This window comes from Arachis hypogaea, chromosome 1, assembly GCF_003086295.3.
Source record: "Arachis hypogaea cultivar Tifrunner chromosome 1, arahy.Tifrunner.gnm2.J5K5, whole genome shotgun sequence".
Lineage (NCBI taxonomy): Eukaryota > Viridiplantae > Streptophyta > Magnoliopsida > Fabales > Fabaceae > Arachis > Arachis hypogaea.
Window position 1 is genome coordinate 94,286,742 of NC_092036.1, and position 16,131 is coordinate 94,302,872.

Genomic DNA, 16,131 nt, shown 5'->3' on the forward strand with positions numbered 1-16,131 from the left:
TATACACACACACTCCCATTTTTTCTCTTTTACTTTCTTTCTTTCTTTTTTTACATATTATGTGTTAAATTGATTAATTGATATGTTAATTTTGATTTATTATTTATATATCATCGTTAAGAGTAATTGTCATGTTGCTAATATTGTACTTGAGCCATTAATAGTAGTAAAAGAACTTATACTAGCAGCATCTTAGTCCGTAGCAAATATATAAATAGATTAGGGATAGCATTAGCATTAGTGTCACAGTGAGTTTAGTTGATCCCTTTTTTTCTTTGTGCATTTTTCCATTTGGGTTAAAATATCAATATCACAAGTTGAATATAGACCATTCATTTCGTACATCATGCGTCCATGTCTTACTTTTTTCCATTTTGTTTTGGTTATATTTGTCTGCTTCTGCTGCTGATTCTAGTTGGTAATTTGGTTTTTGGTATATAATCAAGGCAATTTGTATGATCAAATTTTAACAGTGGCAATTTTACCCAATTTTTTTCCCATGCAAGGCAATTATTCTCCTCCTACATTTATTAAGAACTTGCGTATATTTTGTGAGGTTATCATCAAGGTTGTGGTGAAAATCAATATTTTCTTTGGTCAGAATTCGCTATATCCTTTTACTTACCTCTTTTTGTAAACAAAAATTCACTCTTCAAAGATTTTTCATTTTTCCTCTTTATCTTTACCCCGATATGCTCTTGGGTATCTCAATCTAAGTCTTGTTTGCCAAAGCACTACACACAGAATTAAAAGGACAAAAGTAACTGAGCCGAACACCAGATTAGTGATAAAAAGGGTGTCCTTCAAAAGGAAGAAAAAAAAGTGATAAGAAAGCTCTGATTGCGAAGTGGGAACCTACCATATATATATATATATAATTTAACCATGCTCATATTTGGCGCAAATTAGTTCATTTTCATAATAATGATCTGCTCGTTTTCTTTTGGTAGATGGGACCAAAGTTAATTTGAAACCATTAGTCATTGGACATGTATCTTATATGACAGCTTGCGTTGTACTCGTGCACGCGAAAATCAGCACAAGTCAAAACTAACAGGTTAATGCTAGTTTGCTACATAGAAATTGTTCAAATGAGACTGTCAAAAGAATGGGGGGAAAATGTTCAAATGATGCAGCATTGAAGCATTAGTGGGAACATATACAATAATTACTCGGGGATTTAATATTTAAAAACCCTTTTTGTTGATGATCTTCTGTTCAATTCAATTATACTACATGGTAGTATGGTAAACACGACCTCTATCATTCACAGTAAAACTGGAGACCCTGGATCAGAATCAAAATTACATCCTTCTTAAATTGTCTAATCTTGCCTGTAAATCACTATCTATCCCGGCATCATCATTCGCAGCAGTTTCAACTTGAGGCACCTTAGTCTTTGCAGCTGGCGCTGCAACAGACGACGAGGGAGCATTCACAAGCTGCATATCAAATCAGAATTCATCAGGCAATGTCATGGTGACAAACTCAATTACTTTGAACCTGTTAAACTAGGTGGAACAGGCAATAAGGCATAATATAATATTATATACCTCTTGGTTCATGTCAATTCCGATCTCATCAAGAACCTGGTTCACTAGTTCTTCAGTTTCTTCTTCTTCCTCATCCCCTTCCATAGCATCATCTATTGCATCTCCCATCACCTCAGTTACCAATTCCATCTTCTCGTTCTGTCTCTCAAATTCTTGCATGATTTTCTGCAAAGAAGGCAAGTTCATCTGCCTATTCATCTGTCCCATTGCCTTGGTCACACCTTTCATTGCCTCCCCCATGGCTTGTGTTGACTTCAAAGTCTGAAAAATGGTAATAACGATTTTATCATTCTCTAACGAGCATGAAAATGCCATGAACTCTTACAACTACACCAACAATGACATACTTGAATCCTGAGTGATACGCCCTGAAGTTGTGATTTAAGCTTATAAAACTTTTCAATTTGATGCCTTGTTCTAACAAGATCTTTTGCCATCACTCTAACAGCACCCTGTAAAACATTGCATGCATTAAAAATAGCTAAGCTAGCACAATTAATGCTACAACACACACTATCAAAACACAGTCATCATACCATCTGGCCTTGTTTTGCACTTTTCTTTATCTCTAAAATCAATTTCTTCTCCTGTGATTGTAATCCTTGTCTCTCTCGCTCTATTTCTCTAATTGATTTGTCCAACATTCTCTTATTTTCCCGCAGCAATTCTGAAAAGTAACAATTAACATCATATAATAGGAAATCAACACATAGTAAGTAAAAGCCACCATATCAAAACAATGTTGGATCTGCCATTATTCTAAGAGTTCCACTTTTGCATAAAATTTTGACAAGTAAATATATTGTGATGCCTTACTAGCATAATATCAAGGACAAAAAGGTTTCAACATAATCAATTAAAGCACTCTGCAAATTTTGAATAATCATCCAAGGAATTTGAGCAACCTCAATTAAGAATTAGAGGCCTCCAAGGTACAATTCAATGTAAAAAATATAAAATTCACATATATTTTATTTTAATAATTCCATAATCAAAGTGAAGTAATCAAGTAACATATAAAATTGATAGATTTTAGTAGTTCGAGAATCAGAGTGAAGGAACGTACCTGCGGGGGTTTTTCTTTTTCCAAAGATGAAACTCATGGCTCCAAAATCAGCAACCGCAGGAAGCAGAAACCGAATAGAGGTTATATGATATCACAGAGAAGCAAACAAAAACCTTGATTTTACTGCTATCAGATAAGAAGCTTCTTCTTTTTTGTTGTTTGGGGGTTCTTCAAGTTTTGATGACGATGCTTTTGGTAGAATTCTCCAGCTTTCGTAAGTTGTAAGTGTTTGTTTTTTGGTATTTAATCGGGGCTAAAGCCCAGAATTACAAGACACTAATCAACCGAGCTAAAGAAGCACTTCTACAATCATCTAACAAAATTTGTCTCAAAGGTGCTGGTAGCACATCAACAAAATTGGTCACGAAGCTGTAAGCGTTAAACAACTACGAAGGAATCGAGTCCGGCATTAATGGGCCTACTATAAATATTCATTCGAGCCCATATATGGTTTCGGCTTTTTTGATATCTTTATGTCTCCAGTATAATAACCCAATATTTTCAACAAAAATATAAATATTTGCACTCAGGAAGAGGATCTCATGAATCGCAGTACAAAGAAAGTTAAAACACGTGACGATGCTGAACTAGGTGATAACGTTAACCGAATTCAACCAGCTATGGATGTGGAGTTGGATAATGAAAATCGGATTTGGATCATCTAAAGTTTGAATTTCACTTTAGAGTGTAAAATGTGATCTTTCACCTTTGATTTCATAGATAGGGTCAAAAATAAATATGAAAGAGAAACTATTCACTGGTAGAAAATCACATTTTACTTTCTAAAGTGAAATTCAAACTTTAGAAGATCAAAATCTATGAAAATCAACAACCGTCTTTGACAACGCAAAAGTCTCGTATAAGGATTCTCTAGTGGCTCTTAGGAGTTCGTCTATGGTTGAGGACGATATCGATGAGAACGATCCAAATTCAGAAGATATGTGATATAAAGATGATGAATCGAATGGGAAGGAAGAGAAGCCATTTGACCCTTGTCTGGTTATTTTCGTCTCAAAAGAAGAATTCGATAAATGGTGTAAGCCATGGCAAGGAACACTGATCGTGAAGGTTCTTGGAAAAAGAGTCAATCTTGGCTTCATGGAACATCGTTTAAATAGAGATTAGGTAAAAAAATGTAAGATCAATCTTACAGATATGGATTGTGATTATTTTTTTCACTTTACAAAGGAAGAAGACTACTCTCATGCCTTGCTTGGGAGACCGTGGATGGTGGCAGGACACTACCTTATTGTTCAGAGGTGGCGACCTTTCTTTTTGAAATCTGAAAAAATAATGAAAAAAGTGGCAGCTTGGGTCCGAATACCCAATCTACCAATAGAGCTCTACAACCACAGGTTCTTGTGGAGAGTTAGATCTGCTATTGGCACAATGCTAAAGGTCGACAGAGTAACATCAATACATTCTTTAGGGAGGTTCGCCAGAATTTGTGTCGAAATTGACTTAACCAAAAAGCTTGTGCCCAGGATCTCGGTGCTGGGGAGCATGTTGAACATTGAGTATAAGGGTCTCCACCTCATCTATTTTTCTTGTGGGATGTACGTGCACAGGGCAGAGGAATGTAGTGAGAAAACGGAGCACAAGGAAGAACTTTGAGAGAAAGAAAATACTACAGTGATATGTGGCCGACGCTAACGGAGGACAAGAGCCAAATGAAGAAAGAATCCCAGAGGATACGGCTAACATACAAAAATCAAGGGATAATCAAGACCCACCCAATTTCGGGCTGTGGATGATGGTTAGAAAACTACAAAAAAGAAAACAAGACAAATATGCGCCGGTGAACAAATATGCTCAGTATGAAAAGGTATCTATTTCAAATAAAGATAGGGCTATAGTTTGGGAGGAAATTATAATGAAAAAATGATCACGTTATAATGCCTTGTACGAAGAAAGTGGAAAAGAGGAAATTGAGGATACTGTAGACGTGGAAGATGGGATTAAAGAGAACATCTAAAATGGGATGGACATGGTTTCAAACCAAAAAGAAAATGGGGCCTTCAAAAGGCCTACAAGCAAGGTTGTAAGGCCAGGTGCAGGAAAGAACCCGCAAGGTAAAAAAAAGACTAGTCTAAAAATTGGACTCATGCCAAGCAATAGACAACCCAAGTCAAAAGAAAAGGAAGCCTTGGGGACTCAAACACCTACCAATGACAATATAATTACCTATAAGAAGACCTGCTCATCCTCAAAGAATCTTGAAATCATTGCTATGAAGAAGGAGATGCTGGATAACATGAGAAGGTTACATCAAGAGAAAATTGAAGCGTACGAAGCTAAGAGGATGGCAAATCAGATACTTGAGAACCATGTGGTGAAGGAGGATTTCGCTTCTCTGGAGAGAAGGAGATCTATTTTTTTTTGTTTTTGCAGAAAATAGTAGTCAGATCCAACATGGGCCCCAAGGAGACCCTTCTGACGAAAACATAGTAACTTTGCTGGATAATGATGATAAGGAAGATAGTGTTATGTTGGATAAGTCTCTAGTGGTTGATGGGGTTATGACCAGTGTTAATTTGAGATTTTTTTTCCTATCTTTCTCCTCTTTTTCTAATGAATATCATTACCTGGAATTGCTGGGGTGCGGGTAGTAGGTCATTTCCCTCTCTTATAAGGGATCTTAAAAAAGAATATGAAGCAAGTATTGTCATTCTTCTTGAAACCCATATCAGTGGTGATCGGGGGAAGGTAGTGTGGAAGAAGTTATATTTTGATAGGGTATTTATTGAAGAAGTAAGGGGCTTCTCTGGAGGTATCTGGTGCCTCTGGAATAGTAATTTTTGGCATGTTGAGATTATCTGACACAATGCGCAGCTTGTGCACATGAAAGTGGCAAAAGGAAATTCGAGGCCCTGACTACTGTCGGCTGTGTATGATAGCCCACAAAAAGCTAATAAGAGACATTTATAGAATAACATCAGGGAGTTAAGTAGTACAGCCAACCTGCCTTGGGTTCTTTTAGGGGATTTTAATGCTCTTCTCCATGACTACGAGCGTCAGGGGGAATGAAAATAATACAAGAACAGCCTATATGGATTTTAAATCTTGTGTTGCTGATTGTGGTTTATTTTATCTTGGTTTCACTGTCTATCCTTTTAGCTGGAAGAGGAGAAATCTGTTAGAAAGGTTCAATCGTGCTATTTGTAATCTTGAATGGCAAACTTCTTTTCCGGAATCAAGGGTAAAGCATATTCCAAGCTTTAAATCTGATCATCCCCCTATCTTCAATTAGATTTTCCATGTCCTGTTAATAAAGGCAGGAGACCTTTTAGATTCTTGGCTGCTTGGCTGACATACCCTGAGTTTGCCAATGTGGTTAATGAACACTGAAATTTTAATAACTCCTGGTCTGGTTGTATTGCTGATTTTCAAAAGTCCCTAAAGGAGTGGAACTTCAATGTGTTCGATAACATTCATCACAAGAAAAGTAAAATACTAAGGTTACAAAGAATTTTAGCTAACATAAATCTCAACTGTAATCTTTTTTTGTAGAACTTGCAAAAATCTTTGTGCGAAGAATATGAAGAGATCCTCATCCAAGAAGAGATCCTTTGGTTCCAAAAATCGAGATGTAACTGGCTTTTCGGTGATCGTAACACTAAGTATTTTCATGGCATCACTATGGCTAGGAGGAAGAAAAATAGGATTAAATCTCTCCAAGATAGTGATAGAAATTGGATTTCAAACAAAATTGAGTTGGAGAACATGGCCACCTCCTTCTATAGCAACTTATTTACTGATAATACTTTGGATATTAAATTCATTCTGAATGGGTGTTTTCTCGCAATTTCTCAAGTTGATAAGGAGCTTATTGGAAAAAATGTACTAGCTTGAAAATCAAGGAAGCGATTTTTTGAATGGGGGGCCTCAAAGCTCCAGGAAAAGATGGGATTCAGGCTATCTTCCATTAGAAACACTAGGACAGAATTGGTGCCGATTTATGCAAGTTTGTCCAAGATGTTTTTGCTAATCCAAGTAAAGTAGGAGAGATAAATGATACGTTTATTACTCTTATTCCAAAAGTTGAATCTGTTTCCAACTTAAAACAGGTGAGACCCATTAGCCTTTGTAATGTCTCTTATAAGGTTATTACCAAACTTCTTGCTACCTGTTTTAGGAAAATCATGGATCATCTCATAAGTCCAGCCCAATGTAGTTTTGTGCCGAGAAGACAGAGTTCTAACATTATTATTATCTTACAAAAAGTTATTCATTCTATACAAAATAAGAAAGGGCCCAAATATTGGATGACAATTAAGATTGATTTTGAAAAGGCGTATAACATGTTGAAGTGGTCCTTCATCAGAAGATACTTTGGAGGATATTGGTATGCCGAGTCACATTGTTAACCTTATCTACATGTGTGTATCTTTAGCTAGTATGCAGGTTATCTGGAATGGGGAGGCCCTTGAAGAATTCCTCCCGACTAGGAGAATTCACCAAGGGACCCTTTATCCTCATACTTGTTTGTGCTCTGTATGAAAAGATTGTCTCAAGTCTCAACTTATAAATGCTGCAGTGGAACATGATTTCTGGAAACCAATTAGCCTTAATAAAAACATCCTGAAACTTTTTCATCTATGCTTTGCTGATGATCTGATAATTTTCTCAGAAGCTAGTGTGGAGCAAGCTGGTGTTATAAAAAAATTCTTTGAAGCCTTTTGCGAGAGCTTTGGCCAGAAGATTAGTAATGATAAAACCAGAATTTTCTTCTCCCAGAACGTCGGGGTCGGGCATAGTATCAGAAGTGAAATCAATGAGTTTTTGAACTTCACTAGAATAGATGACCTTGGAAAATATCTTGGTGTTCCATTTATTCATTCGAGAATTACAAAAGACACCTACAAGGACATCGAGGCCAAAATCAATGCGAGGCTTAACAATTGGAAAGCTACATCCTTGTCTTTGGCAGACAGAATCACCCTGGTGAGATCAGTCCTTTCTACTATCCCTAGTTATACTATGCAACTTACTGTTCTACCTGTATCTACTTGTAATTTTATTGACCATAAATGTAAGAGCTTCATATGGGGGGATTCTTAGAATTCAAGGAAAATTCATCTCCTTGATTGGAAGACTGTTGACAAGCCCAAAAGATCTGGGAGAATGGGCATTAGACATGTAAAGGAGCTTAATCAAGCTTATATGATGAAAATTGGTTGGGTCCTAATTGGAAGGAAGGACTTCCTCTGAGTTAGAGTGTTGTGAGCTAAGTACAGATGTGGCAACGATATTATGCCCAATGTTACGAGAAGAAGTAGCGACTCAAACCTTTGGAAGGGAGTTTGCTCTACTTGAAAAGACATCCAAAGCAATTTCATTTGGCGTATTGGTGATGGATCTCGCATAAAATTTTGGGAGCACAATTGGGTCCCTGATTTTGAGAGCCTTAATCAACACGCATCTCAGGTAACTAATCTAGTCGATTATGATTATTCTCTGATGGATTTTTTAACTGTTTCAGATGAGTGAAAAAACGAGAAATTGAAAGGATGGCTCCCGGATCAAGTGGTTCAAAGGATTATATCCCTGTCACCACATTTGCCTTAGAAGCAAGAAGATCATCTTGCCTGAGCACAGAACGTTCAGCATGAAGACAACGTACCAAGCCCTAAAAGGAGACGTGGCAGCTAGTAATCACCTGTTCAACTTGATCTGGAAGTGGCAAGGCCCGAAAAGAATTCGGTCCTTCTTCTAGCTTGTGACTCACAACGCTATTCTTACCAATACGGAAAGAAATAGAAGGCATATGAGTGCAACCACAGAGTTCCCTCGATGCAACCTTCCAAGCGAGACCTCACTGCACGTTCTAAGAGATTATTGCAATTTTGCTAGAACAGTGTGGGAAGCACTCAAGCCTCAAGAGCATGTTCCTGATTTCTTTAATCTTGATAGGAAAAAGTGGTTCCTAAATAATCTTTTCCCTCCAACGAAGTGGTGATGCACTTTTGGGGTTACCCTTTCTTCTTTATGGTTTGCTCGTAATAAACTAGTGTTTGATAAAAATGCTTTGCATCCTAACGGAGTTGTAGAATCCATCTATAATCGTGTAAAAGAAATTCTCAAAGTAATTAAAAATTCTATACTGACTGGTCATAAAACTATCACATCTGGTCTTCTTATTAGATGGTACCCACCAGGAGAAGGTTTCATCAAGATCAATGTAGATGACTCCTTCCTTACAAGTAGTAATAATGCAACCTTTAGAGGAGTGATGAGAGACAGCCTGGGGAGATTTATCACAGATTTCTCTTACAATTTAGGGAGCTGCTCAATTATGCATGTTGAGCTCTAGACTATTGTTAAAGGACTGCACCTCGTTGCGACTAACGGTTACAATCACATCTATTTTATTATATAAAAATCGGGTTTCTACACTTAATGATAGAGCTGATATGGCATGCTTCTGAGAATGTTTCCGATTTATTACTTTTAATTATGTAAAGCAAATCAATTATAACTAATTAATGATATCAATTTAATTTGATTAGACATTTAAATCCCACAATTTATTATAATTTATATAAATTGATTAATTATAATTAATTATATCAATTAATTATTTAATTTGATTTGATCAGAGTAAATATCAAATTATTTTAGTAAATAATAAATATGATAACGAAATACATGAATTAATTTAATTAGTTTATTTTTTTCAATGTCATCTATTTATACGAGATCATAATATATTTTTTACTCATTCGTTGTCTCTTCTCTCTTTTCTCTCTTTCTCTCTCTTATGTTTAGGGTACAATTTTTGTAATTTATTTAGTTTTTATTTTTTCATCACTACTTATACATTTAATTTTTTTATATTTTTAAAGATTTTTGTCTATTTTAGTTGCTCATGATTAGGCGCATATTTTTTTCCTTATAGCTTTTGATTAACAAAAGAGATGTGTCTTTTTTATAGTGTTTTTAAATTATCTTACTATAATTTTATTTTGTAATATTCTCTTTTATCATGTGTACTTCATATGTTTAAGGAGTTGACTTAAAGTTATAATATGATATATAAAATTATAGTATAATTTATAGTATGCTGAAATATTAGGACATTATCGTATAGCTGTTTTTGAATTTGTCCATTAAATACAATTATATAGGATCTTAAAAATTATGCAATTATGTTATTATTTTTTTAATATAATTATTGTATTCAGCATTTACATTAGTGAGACTATTTTTATTATTGATATTTATAAAATATACTATTATCTGTATAATTAATTGAATCATCTTATTCGATTAAGTTTAATTTTATTGAATTAATTATTCGAAGTATCATTGCTATTTCTATTTTTAAAGATTTTTTTTCAATATTATTTAACAATTATAATAACATGATAATATTTGAAAAAAGATAAAATAAAAAATCTTTTAATGTAAAAATAGGACAAAAAGAATAAATTTATTTAATAACTTTTTTAAAATATGTATGTTTCTTCTTTATAAATAATTATTGTAAGACATCAAAAACTCTAACAATTATTAAGAATAAATGATCGTTATAAAAACAATACCAATTTAAATGATATACAAATAAATCATGCCAAACATAACGTATAACTTAAAAGGATTACTTATAAAAAAATATAGTTTATAACGTTTATTTTTTTATTATTTAATTAAAAAAACATAATTACTTAACAATCTTTATTTTTTAAATTTACTATATATATATATATGCAATTTTACTTTTTTTGGATAAAATTTTACTTGAGATGCTAATTCTACTTGAATAAAATTTATTATTAATTATATTAAAATTAAAATAAAAAATAATAAAATTTTAAAAAAATTAATATAAAATTATAAATAATATAATCATTAATTAACTTAATAATATTTTAAATTTTTATAAACAAATTGTGAATTTAACATTTTTTTTATTATATACATAATTTTTATATATATATATATATATTATATAATATATTCAAAATACGAATAGAATAGAATAAGATATACCTAAATTTATATCCTATTTTATCCGTAAATAAACTTGTACCTCAGTTTACTCTATTCGTAATAGATCAAAAAATAGACAATCTTATCTAAACGAATTCAAATTAAATATTTACGAATAGAATATATATTGCTAACTCTATCTCCAATTTTTGGGTGCATTGCAAGTGTTTATAAATTATTATGGGTTTATAGTAGCAACAATAATAGGGTGGGGACATAAAAAGCAGGTGTAAGAATCACACGTGGGCACGTGATGGATGGTTTGGCTTTTTGAAAAGCTAGCTATGTGGGGAAACGAGAGCTCTCCAAGTTAACCACGTGTGAATCTGTCTTACATGCATTCGCCCTTCTTTCTGCCCCAATTCTTGATTTGTAGCCCATAAAGCACACTCATTTCTTTATTTTTTCCATGATCAGCTAAAAACATGCGTACTTTTTTACATTTTAAAATACCAATTACATGGCTACCTTAGGTTGATCAAGTGATAAATTTATTAATTTATTTAAATAAATATTAAAAATTTAAATTTTGTCTTGATATATAATAATTTATTAATTAATAATAAATTTTTAAATAAAATTTAAATTTACACAAATCTTTTAAAGAACAAAAAGAAAAAGAAGAGCTTGAGATTTTTGAGTTCCTTTTTTATATTGTTCACAAGTCACCAAGTAGATCATAAAGAAGAGTTTGGATGACTTATTTTATTTTTTTAAAATGTTATTTCTTACTAACATATTACATTTGATATTTTTGTAATACAATTAAATAGAGAAACTAATAAATTTAATTAAAATCAAATAAAAATTTAAAATTTAAAATGTTAAAATTCAAAATACAATATGTCAATATTAATAAAAACTCCAAAAGCTCTCATTTAATTTGTGCTCGATAATGGATACCAGGCTAAAATTTTTATATATGAATAATTTTAATGTGAAATACAAAAGTATTTGATCATTTTGGTGTTTTACACAGTTGTGGTAGTAGTACAAAACGTCACTGACGTTTTGTAATAAAAAAAATTTTTGATCATAAAAGAACAAAACGTCGCTGACGTTTTGTTAAAAAAATATTATTTTAATTAAAAAAATACAAAACGTCACTGACGTTTTGTAATAAAAAAAATTTTTTGATCATGAAAGAACAAAACGTCGCTGACGTTTTGTTAAAAAAAATATTATTTTGATTAAAAAAATACAAAACGTCACTGACGTTTTGTAAATGGCCATAGTTGTGTTTAACACACAGTTTGGTTCATAATGAAGAATTTCACCTCTAGTAATACAATATTAAAAAGAAAAAGTTCCCCATTGGTAAACTTGTAAAATATTAAAAATCACATTTTAGATCATGTAATTAGTTCATGAAAAAAAAAAAAGAGTAGGATTAATAAGTTATCCACTATAATTAATTAATAGTGTGAACTACCAACTCGACGTAATTATTTTGTTGAATGACAATATGATTTTTTACGAAAAAAAAATCTACTTTTATTTTTGTCTTTTATATTTGTGATATAATGTATTTTTTTATTAAATCCGAATAAAAAATACTGAACTATCACGTTATATAATGTGATATGTCAATATTTTTTATTTGAACTTGAGGGAAAAACACATAAAAAGACTATATTGTGTTGTAAAAACAAAAGATAAAAATTGAAATAAACTATTTTTCCCTAAAGATCGTATTGTCGTTCGAAATAATGGTGAAAAAAAGTTAGTAGTTCTCTCTAATTAATTAACAGAATAATTTTCAGTTTTGTGTTTGGGAGTTAGGCAAAGAAAGGGCCAACCAATCCAAGGTGGTGAGGTACTTGCTGTACCAACCAATTATTATTTTGCTTTTTATGGCTAAATTCCATTCACCGTCTAGTATTGGCATTGCATATACAAGATCGGATACTCTTCTAATAATTTCCACATGCCAAAACACAATGAAAAATACGTCCATTTTGATAATTTTACGCCAAACAGAAATAAGAAAGTTGATGATATCACGACTTTTTCTTTTTGGAAAGTGAATTTCCAAGATAATCAAATGAATATATTGTTTCAGAAAACTTGAATTTTCTAGTTTTTATATATGTATCGGTAATGTTATAGAGATAATAAAAAATCAGTTTTAATAATTTAAATTTAGAAAAAATGATAAATAGGTCCTTGACTTTTTTATTCGCATACATTTAGATATTTGATAATTTGAAAATATATTTAAATCTTTTGATATGTTCAAAATCTGAACTTATCAATCTTTCATTTCATTTAAGTCCTTGACCTTTTTAAATTTTGAACTTATAGATCTTTTATGTTCACTTTAGTTTGTCAGACTCAACAGAAAAATCAAGCATGACCCTCGCTATACTGTCTTAGTTGATACAGATCATTGACGGATCCAGAAAATTTTGGTAGTGGGGCAAAATTTATATAATATCATAATTATTTTTATAATAAAAATAATATATGTATATAAAAAATTAAATATTAAATTATTTATTAATTATTATATATCTGTATATAAATATATGTATTGTTTAACTTATTTTTAATGTGTATTTTATATTTTAATATATATTTCATACAAATAATTATTTTTTATATACATATAACATAATTATTGTTATGATTATATTTTATTATTGTAAAATATGATTAGTCTTCAAAATATCTAATATATAAATTACAATACTAAAATAGTAATTTAAATAATAATATATAATTTAAATTTCTATTATTTTAGGTTTTATATTTTAAAAAATTAAATAATTTTTCTGTTAACTACCATCAAAATTTCTCTCTTTTTATATATATTACTAAATAATTATTTAAAAATTCACTTCCTAACACAATTAGAAGTCGACTCTTATTTATATTTATAGTTAAAAAAAAATTTTCAATTAATAAAGTTGCTATGCAAAAATTAAAGCTAATTTGAAAAGAAGATAAATAATATTCTTTTGAATTGATTTTTAAAAAAGAACACTAATTTCGTTTAAATTTGAGAATTGATCATTCTAAGTTTTAACGAATTTCTAATATAAAATTTTTAAATTGACGATTAAGTACCAAAAGTTGAGTAAAAATTTATTGTGGGGTCAAATTTAATAATCTAATGGGGGGCAAATAAATATTATTATCATATACTACTCAAAAAAATTCGAAATTGTAGTGGGGGCGCTTGCCCCCACAACAATGTATGTAGAACCGTCCCTGATACAGATGCACCCGTGAGAGAATTCTTAAAATTAGACAAATTAAAATCAGGGATCGATATGTCCAGATTTTGAAGAGGTCAGAAATTTAAATGTTCGTAGACCAAAAAGTCAGTGATCGATTTATCTTTTTCTCTTAAATTTATTTTATTTAATATTTATTAATTCTAACAATAATTAATAAATATTAAATAAAATAAATTTAGAGTGTTCAGACTGATTTTTATTATTTTTCCAATATTATTGTATGTATGTGTATATATATGAACTTTTAAACTTTGAAGAAATAATCTGAAACATTGTCCCAAAAACAATCAATTAGTTTGCTAATTTATTTGATACACTAAAATAGAAGTAAAATCAAACATTAAAGTGTATGCTAGTTGTATGCATTGGCCTTTATATATAAATACACAATATGTGCGTGGCAAGTTGGTGAAGTTTGCACCCTAAATTATACCAAAGAAAATGACAAAGGATTCAAATGTATTTGTGAATGCAAGTCATATAGATATAGCTGGTATGTGGTCCTTGGCTTCAGTGATAATATTAGTAAAGTGATATGGTGCATGCTTCCACATGAATTTGCTATACGCATTTATGGCATTTGCATTGGATAGTTCATATATACATGCCACAGGCTCTGCATGGTTGGTGAGAAACATCCCCCAATTCTTCTCACTGGCAATATGTCTTATTTAATTTCAATTGAATTGATGATTTGATTGGTTGCACTTTTTTAATTAACTAATTCTGTATTACTAAAGAATTAATATTGTCAATTTTTTATTTTGATATCGTCATTTTTTTATAAATTTATATAAATATATAATATCAAAAAATATGTATAGAGTGATATTATCAAATATAAATATAAGAACGTTAATGTTATTTTTCCCTAATATTGTATGTCATGTTTAGAAGGGAGAATGTTTTAATTAATTTCTTTGTGCAATTATTTGAACTTTTTCCCTGGTGAAGCTTTCATAATGCAAGAGTAGTTTCGAATTCGTCGATGATATATGATTCCAATTACATCCAATGATTCTCTTAAATATTATTAAAAGAGGACAACTTTTAATTGAGCTTTTATTACTTTTAGAGTAAGAAAAATAAATGTGCCAACAAATAGTAACGCATCAAGAAATTTTAATACAGAGAAAATGAATTTTAGATAAAATTTTTAATTTTTTAATTATATTTTTCATTATATAAAAATAAATTAAGCATAATATGTAGTTTTTGAAGTAGTTTTATTCATATATAAATAAAAATCTTATTTTTTGTAATTTTATTTTTGACTTAACAATTACATAAAAGAGATAACAATATTAATAATATATTATAAAATTATAAAAAATACCAATACTTTATAATGTGTTAAATTAAAAAATTAAAATATATTTTATTAATTAAAATTAATTATTTCAAAAAATTAAAAAATTTAAAAACAAATTATAAACTATTAATTATTTAAAAGACACAATATCCTTAAAGAATATAAAATCCAAATATCAAAGTAAAACGATAACTGAAATTAAATAAGTTAAGATAAAAAAGTAAAATAGTTTTTTTAAGAATATAAATTTAGAAAAAATATTAGTATTTTTTATAAGAAAAGAATATTTAATTGCAATACAGAATGTAATTATCAAAATATAATTATGTAAATTATTATTAATATTTTATATAATAATATAAATATTAAATATGTTAATATTAAAAGAATAAATAAATTTTTAAAAAAATAAACATAAAAATAAGTATATGAAAATTAATTTAAAAAATATAAAAATTTAAATATATGATATTAAATTAATTAAATAAAAAATATTAATAAATTAAATAATTAAAATATAAATTTATTACATAATAAAAAATAATATATATCAAACTATTAAATTATATAATATTTTTTATTTTTTTAAATACATATCTCATATAATTCTTTAAAATTTGAGGAAAACCAACACCACTATTCACTCCCTCAGTATCCGTCCCTGCCAACAAATGATATGTACTCATATTTAGTAGACAAACAAAACTTTTAATAATGTGGCAAATTATGGTTAGTGGTCACTTTATGTAGCTATATAACAGTGAATTATGCTTTTACTACTTTAGCATTTTCTCAAACTATTATTATTATTGGTGAAAAACAGGTTTTATCACTGCCTATATTATTTCTCTCATAGTGATGTGAACAGTTAATTTGAAACTAACAAGCAATTCGAGCTGTTTAGCATATTATTCATATTTTCTTTTTGTGTGTAAATAACTAAATATCATCACTGTTTAAGCTATT

The 16,131-nt window shown here is 30.1% G+C and overlaps 1 protein-coding gene across 1 annotated transcript; it reads right to left on the reverse strand.

Moving 5' to 3' along the window:
- Positions 1 to 1,120: 1,120 nt before the first annotated feature.
- LOC112696748 (vacuolar protein sorting-associated protein 2 homolog 1) lies at positions 1,121 to 2,995 on the reverse strand. The gene is made up of 5 exons (XM_025749600.2): positions 2,620 to 2,995; positions 2,090 to 2,220; positions 1,901 to 2,005; positions 1,554 to 1,814; positions 1,121 to 1,442 (listed from the first exon to the last, which is right to left on the reverse strand). Exons 1-5 carry the CDS (start codon positions 2,654 to 2,656, stop codon positions 1,305 to 1,307), a joined length of 672 nt encoding a protein of 223 aa, XP_025605385.1. The 5' UTR covers positions 2,657 to 2,995; the 3' UTR covers positions 1,121 to 1,304.
- Positions 2,996 to 16,131: the final 13,136 nt, after the last annotated feature.